This window comes from Melampsora larici-populina, assembly GCF_000204055.1.
Source record: "Melampsora larici-populina 98AG31 unplaced genomic scaffold MELLAscaffold_110, whole genome shotgun sequence".
Taxonomy (NCBI): domain Eukaryota; kingdom Fungi; phylum Basidiomycota; class Pucciniomycetes; order Pucciniales; family Melampsoraceae; genus Melampsora; species Melampsora laricis-populina.
Genome location: NW_006768874.1, coordinates 34,394 through 41,554, shown reverse-complemented (window position 1 = coordinate 41,554; position 7,161 = coordinate 34,394). Strand labels below are relative to the sequence as shown.

Genomic DNA, 7,161 nt, shown 5'->3' with positions numbered 1-7,161 from the left:
GCCGGGCAAACATTCCAGCACTTGTCTGTTTATTTGAGCTACCGTGTTATTAAGTGGAGTTATGATGCACCGATTGGAATAAAAGTTGGTCAGGTCTCGCCAATTTCGTTGTCGGATGAGGTCAGGGACTACGCCGTACTCTTGTTCAAGAAGTTGTGGACTGCATATTTCAGGTGGTCGAATAATTGTAACATTGCAGTGAGATAGCGGTACACAGGCCGCATGGTCCTCTTGGAGTCGGCCTGATCCCAACTCTAACAGCCATCTGGCGAAACTTGCATTCGTCCGATCTTGATTCGCGGATAACGCACCAAGTCGTATGTTGACTGACAAAGCAAACCGATGGATTGATTGCCATAGGTAGGACGATTTCAGTGTAGCTTCAGCTTGTTGCATCAAGTTGGATCGTCTAACAATTGGTAAGGTTTGGCGGAAGTCCCCAGCGAATAGAACTACCTTGCCTCCGAATGGTAAGTCGACTCCGGTGAAGTCACGAATCGTTCGGTCAACGGCTTCTATTGCATGCTTATGCTGCATAGAAACTTCGTCCCACACAATGAATTGGACAACATCTAAATTACGACTGAGGGAGTCATGGCCTGATATATCGCAGATCGAGTCGTCGTACACTGGTATTGGTATCTTAAATGCACTATGGGCAGTGCGTCCATGCAACAGTAGTAATGAAGCGATGCCAGCTGCTGATACGGCTTCGAATGGGATTGCATTAGCATTGCAATAATGAAGTATACAGTTTAAAACAAATGTTTTTCCTGTTCCTCCTGGACCGTCCAGAAATCCCAAGTAGGGCATTTTGTTTCGAATAGCTTCGCATATTGGTATAATCACGGCCTGTTGTTCGTTTGTCATTAACCTTAACATTGATGCATGTTTGCGCCTGCTTTCATCGGGATCAACCATGCGGCTGAGTCTTCTCCCAGTATCGTTTGGGAGATCTAAATCTAACAAGAGATCTTCGTCGACAGGACGCAACCCGACATTTTCTAGTGATCAAAGCTTCCATACCGATGATGACTTTTTCTAACAGGAACAAACCATAATTTTGAATATGCCTTTCAGTTGGACGGGCCAAGGGATTCAGTCGCCGTATCTCTCTCTCGCAGTCATCTGTCAAATCAGTAACGTGATCGTCCCATAAGTTAACGGGCGCGGCTGGTGGGCTATGTACTAAAATGATCGCCAGCATGCTGCGGAGTTGGTGTCCGGTTTTCCAGACAGCAGCTTCGGTTAACGAATTATGATAGTGTTGATCGCCTAACAGCAGTCCTAGACGGTCTGCCGCTTCACGGAAGGTATTGAAACAAATCCCATCAATTGTCCGAAGATCTTCAAACGAAGTGGGTCCTGGTACATGGGATAACAACAATCTCAAATAATACACGTCGCCGCGTTTAACATTGGCAAAGTATATCCTGCCAATGGAAACTACACTATTCCGTCGTGGTTTTAATCTCTTCGATTTTTGGTCCCATGTAAAAAACTTAGTGACATCTTTGTATTTCAAACTACGAATGGATAAGTTGGAGCCAGGTAATGGTGTGTCTGCCGCACAGAGTCTAAAAAATTCAGTCAGGGTTGTGCGTTCTGCGCGCCCGGTTTCGATAGCTCGACGTAATCCGGCGTCGTCAACAAAATATATCGTTTGGCTCCCGTTCAAGTGCAGACTAAGTCTTTGGACAGCGGGGTGTCTGCCAGATAGTTCGAATTTAAGAAGCCGCCAGACAGCTTTGCCAAATAAATCACGAAATATTGGTATCAAACTGGGGGATTTATAGAGCATACACAACGAAAAACACACCTTCAATTGCTGATAGGAACCGTGCATTCACATATGTCAATATTTCATCTTCTTGTTCGGGATCGTCGACTGTTGCCATGGTACGGTCGTGACCTTTGAGTATATATTTGAAAAGATACTTTACCGCACGAATGCTTGCTGCAACTTCTACATTGATATGGCAGCCATATTTAAAAGTTAGAAATCGATTGTATGGGACTACATGTCCATTAGTGTAGCGCGTGTGGTCCTTTTCGAAATACCGGCCATTGTCAGGTCGTTTGTAAGTAGGATACGAGTTGTCGGACATCTCTGTAGCGTCGCATAGCGGGCGAGGATATCCTAATCTACACTCTGTTCCAGTCCAACATTTGTACTGTTCGCAAGGTCCATGCAACATAAATTTCGTTACTAACTCAAAAAGCTGTGGTTCAGTTCGTTGGTCGGGTAATTGAGCAGAGATTAAGCAGTCAATTTGCTCTGCTGTGGCCGGTTTGGAATCCGCGTCGAGGAATAAAATTAAATGCGCGTGTGGCAGACCTCTTTTTTGAAACTCTATTGTGTATACGTAGGCAGAGCATTTCCCCAATCTGTCACGCTTTGTTATGTCATCTAGCAGACAGTGAAACTTAGCATGAAAGACCCTGCCAACTAAATCCGGTCGGTCTTCCGGGATTTGTCCTAGCTTGAGAGATTCCAAAACTTCATCCCACTGAGGATTAGCAGTCATAGTGATAAATAAACTCGGGTTTCCAAATTCGGCGACCAACGTCATAGCATCTTGATACAATTGTTGCATGTGGCGAGGGCTACCGATGAAAGTTGACGGCAGAACAATCCTATGACCTACAACTTCGTCGTCTAGCTTGTTACCCAGGGCTTCGACGGCGCCATTGTAAAGTTCGGCACGAAGCTCGGTTTGATGAAACCGCAAGTATTGCAAACGTGCATGCTCGACACACACGTACATGTCAACTGCGAACTCCTGGAAAAGACGCCCAGCAGCTAAAATAACCGAAAAAGCGTTGCGTTTGAACAGAAGGTAGGCAAACCATTCGAGGTTTGTGACTTCGCCTTGTGGCCCTGCAAGTTTCAAACATATGAATTGGTATGAATTTTCAATATCCTACAGATTGACTTGAGAAATGTAAACTTACTCTCGGCGTTTGGGCTTGAAAAATTTTTGTGCCATGTCTGCGACCCATAAGGGAATAACAATGGATATCGCAATGCGAAGTATGCTGTATGCAATTCAGATATACGCTGCAAGTCGCCAGATTGGCGTTGAAGTATGATGTCACGCTTATGCGCGCCAACCTGTCCATCGCCTTCAACTATTGCAGCGACTTCGTTAGCGGTTGGACGGTTGTAGCGTCGGTGATCAGTCCCAGCAGTTGTAATTGTGTTGATCCTTAGAGAATGCACATTCCCTTGATTACATAGTGCAGCGGCAGAACGAAAAACCTGAGTATACGGATTGTAGGCGTCCATGAATTGTTGAAATAATTCGATGATTTGCGGATTCAAACTATTGTTAAAATATGAATTTCGTAGATTTGCTTCTGCTTCATCCCCACCACCGTAAACAAATATTTGTGCAAAGCCCGGTTGGTTGTCGGGCATAGGCATCAGCGAACCTATGTTATGCGAAAGTTGGCCTGAAATCTTGAAGATATATACACCCCGTTGGCCTTGAACCGACCTGTCGATATTGGCTCCTAACGACGTGAATGACATCGCGTTGTTGTACTTTCTTATTTGTGATCTGAACCTTACGGAGACTAAACAAACTATCAGTCTTGAACTTTTGACTCCATTGATCGGTAAAGTACAGTACCTTCGTCTTGTTCAGTAAGTAGAGCATGATAAAAGGGAGGTACCTGCTGGCCAACGTCTTCAGCAAAGTAACGCAACGGAAGTTCGACAGCTCCGTGTTGACAGCAGTTCCCATACGTTGCGCGCGGTGACGTTGAATCCTTGACTCTTCGCTTGATTTTCCACCGAAATGTGCCACAACCAGAACATTCATCTTCCTGGGTTCCAATGTTATGAGGTATCTCGTCTGCAAAACGTGTCTTCAAGTTGACTTCGTGTCCCAATGCTTCAGTCCGGATGGCAGGGCCTTTCCTAGCTCGGTAGACACGAATTGGGGGCATGGCGCCGAATAAAATCGAAATACCACCAGTCGAGAGTGGGGTAAAAGTTTGCTGCAGTTTGAATGCCTGCTTGAGCCTATGAACCAAAGACCCATCGATCTGCCTAGAATTCGCATTCAGTGAGCTTTCGAATCATTTGCAAATCCTGATACATTGCCTTAAAGAGCAATTCTCGCATAATTGGAAAATTGTGTTGATTGTTAGGTTTCCGGCTCGTCCAATGGGTCTAAGAGATATTTAACAGACTGTTAGTAATAACATTAGGACATGATTCTGATTGGGTCTGTTTTTGGTTATCTCAAACATTTCAATCCGGAATGTCATGGAGATCGGTTCCAAGTCGAATTGGTAGTCTAATGGAAGAACTTTCATATATAAAACCCACAGCGTCAAAGATTCGAAAATGTCAAATCCAGGCATGACCTAACTTCTACCGTGATACAAATTGAATCCCAGCCGTAAATCAAACTTACTGCTGTACGATGGTTTGGAATATGCTCGTGTGGGTTTCCGTAATTTGATGCCTCAAACTTCAAACTAACATAAATTTGTTTGCCGTGCAAAGAAATTCATTGCTGAAGGTGCCTACTATATTCTGATTTGTGCTTTGATAACCCAACACACAGTCATAATTATTTGCATGATGGATTTATGCATATCTTCGCAATTGTAGAGCTTGACACTAACAGATCGCCTGATCTAACACATGGATGTCAATTTTGGAGTAATCAGTATAATTATGTGCATTGGAAATTGCCATTGGTTGTAATTACTAACTCAACAAAGCCATGACGCATCAACATGTTTGGAAGTCACTGTAAATTACCAATTTAGAAACACACAATTAAATAGCAGAGATGAACACATCACATATTGTGCAAAACATAGAAAAAAATTAGTCCTTCAACGTAGCTCTGGACTACTGCACCGGCCGAAAGAAGATTTTTTGAGTTTTGACTGAACATGATGAAATAGTTGGAAGTACCAGTGGGTGCAACATGTGTGATCATATAAAACCGAAAGTAAAGCAAAGAAAACAAAAGAGTTTGGTGCTGTATTGTGGTTTTAAGTCACTGCAACCGTCAGATAAAGGAATTTTTCGGATTTTTGTTTATTGTAATCAAACGTTGGCCAAATCTATACAAATAAAGCCAACAACAATATGATCCTTTTACTGTTTGAACTGTGCAGAATCCAAACGGTTGCTTTTCTTATACAATTGCTTCATCCTCGTCTTCCTCATTCAAAGTCAAGTCGAGAGTCTTACTTTTCTTCGTGGAACGTTTAGGTTGAGCAAGGGCTCTTTTCTTGACCGGCTTTGGGGATGGCTCCAATGCAGCCTTCTCTGGAGAAGCGCTTGATCCAGATGGGAGAGTAGACTTTGAAGAAGAAGCGCGGGAAAAGGAAGAAGGTCCGAAATCAGATGGGGCAAATGGCATGCTGGAGGCAGATTCAGTATCCGTAGGAATAATGGGTGATTTGAATGGTGAAGTTAAGCTTCTGGGCTCAAATCTATATTGAATATGTTAAAATTAGCAACTGGGAAAGTTGGAAGCTTAACAACGAGAACATACTTCATAGGTTTGTTTGCCAAACCAACGGGTTTGTTGGTTTCTTCTTTGACTTTGACTTTTCCGTCTTTCATATTGACATCATATTCTTTGTTGCCGGTAGTTGGGCAGACTTTATTCGCCTGTGGATTAACTGGTTAGACAAACATCTCTTTTACGATGAAAATGCAAGACTCACAACGATTACAAATCTCAAGGTTTCTAAATGAAAGTCTTTGATAAACCCATGAAACTGATACTCACGGCCGACTCTGAGAATTTTAGGTGTGCCGAGGAGATTAGGGGTAGGCGGAATACGGTATTGGACTGTAAATTGCTTGGGGTCTTTGACCTGTTAGGAACAAACGTTAGTTATGGGACCGGTATATGCAGGCGTTACGCTTACAATTGGGTGGAAGTCTGAGTGCAAGACTGTGACAATCGTGGTAGCCTTGTTTTCGTCGGCAGGGTTCTTTTTCAAATTGTTGAGCATGGGTTCGATGACACTTTCAATGCTACACACAATACCAACTCCTGTGGCGCCAACCGTGTCAGCCAAATCTCCGCTGAATTCGGTAGCGGTCAAAATCAAACCGCGGTCAGAGCCCTCAAAATAGAAAACATCCTTGATGTCAAGATCATTAGTAGGAAAAAATGCGCCTCTCAAGAAATAAATGTTGCCTGGCTCGAGTTTGCGTTCGGCAGGTCCAAAACCTTTGGCGTCAATATCGTACGACAATCGCTTCGATCGGCCTGCGCCACTACACCAAATTGATGCACTAAAAGTTCTCCACTCTTTCCTCCAACCGTTGTTTTGGCTGGTCTATAAACAAAATTGATTGAAAGTCACTCAAATGTTATAAAACATTCATCGATTGAGACGTTTACCTGTTTTTCAATGTGGAAATTGCCAGATAGATAGAGGCCATGAGTTGTGGATTCAGTAGGATCGGCCATGACTCGACTGATCAATTGGATTTTAAATGGGCTAATCAAGTTCAAGAGTTCGGAATCTGTGCCAAGCTCGAGTTAGCAATCGGTCGGAAAGTAATGAATAGCTGAAGTTTACGGTATGCTATTGAAAAAAGTTAAGAACTCACCTGTTTGTGGGTTTGCCTTTGGCTTAGTGCAAGTACTTAAAGCAATGCAGTCGAAGATACGGTAAGAAAGGCAACAACTATGATAACAATGTTATAGAAAGTAATTCAAACAGTTAGATAGTTAAATGTCAGCTTGATCATAATGTGGATGATCAAGTTAAGGCTCACACTCACCGAAAGGAACAATTTATCGGAAGCCAAGACAAGAGTCCAAGTGAAAGAATGGTAACTACAATGTCGGTCAATGTAAGTAGCATGGAACAAATAATCAATCGATCAGAACACTTCAAAGAAACATGGCGGATGATTACTGAGCTGCTTCCGCTGTGCCCATAGAATGAGCAACAGAACCCATCGGAGACTACGGTTTTGTAACGTCCCACATTAAGAAACCAAATCCAGTTATCTCCAAGCAGGTTCTGAGCCCATCCTATTAGCAACCAGCAGACCAAGCAGATAAAAAAGGTATACTTACGTAAATGTATAGTGGACGAAATATCGGGAGTCTGATCAAACGCTATGGGTAGGATGGTCAAGCAATGAGTGGTAGGTATCTA

At 43.2% G+C, this 7,161-nt stretch overlaps 1 protein-coding gene across 1 annotated transcript; it reads right to left on the bottom strand.

The window, feature by feature from the left end:
- Positions 1-5,165: 5,165 nt before the first annotated feature.
- Positions 5,166-6,861, bottom strand: MELLADRAFT_84467 (uncharacterized protein; the record flags this gene model as incomplete). Its single annotated transcript, XM_007418883.1, has 7 exons — positions 5,166-5,466; positions 5,529-5,658; positions 5,769-5,856; positions 6,028-6,327; positions 6,393-6,517; positions 6,605-6,681; positions 6,779-6,861. The coding sequence occupies 7 exons, from the start codon at positions 6,859-6,861 to the stop codon at positions 5,166-5,168; spliced, it is 1,104 nt and encodes a 367-aa protein (XP_007418945.1).
- Positions 6,862-7,161: the final 300 nt, after the last annotated feature.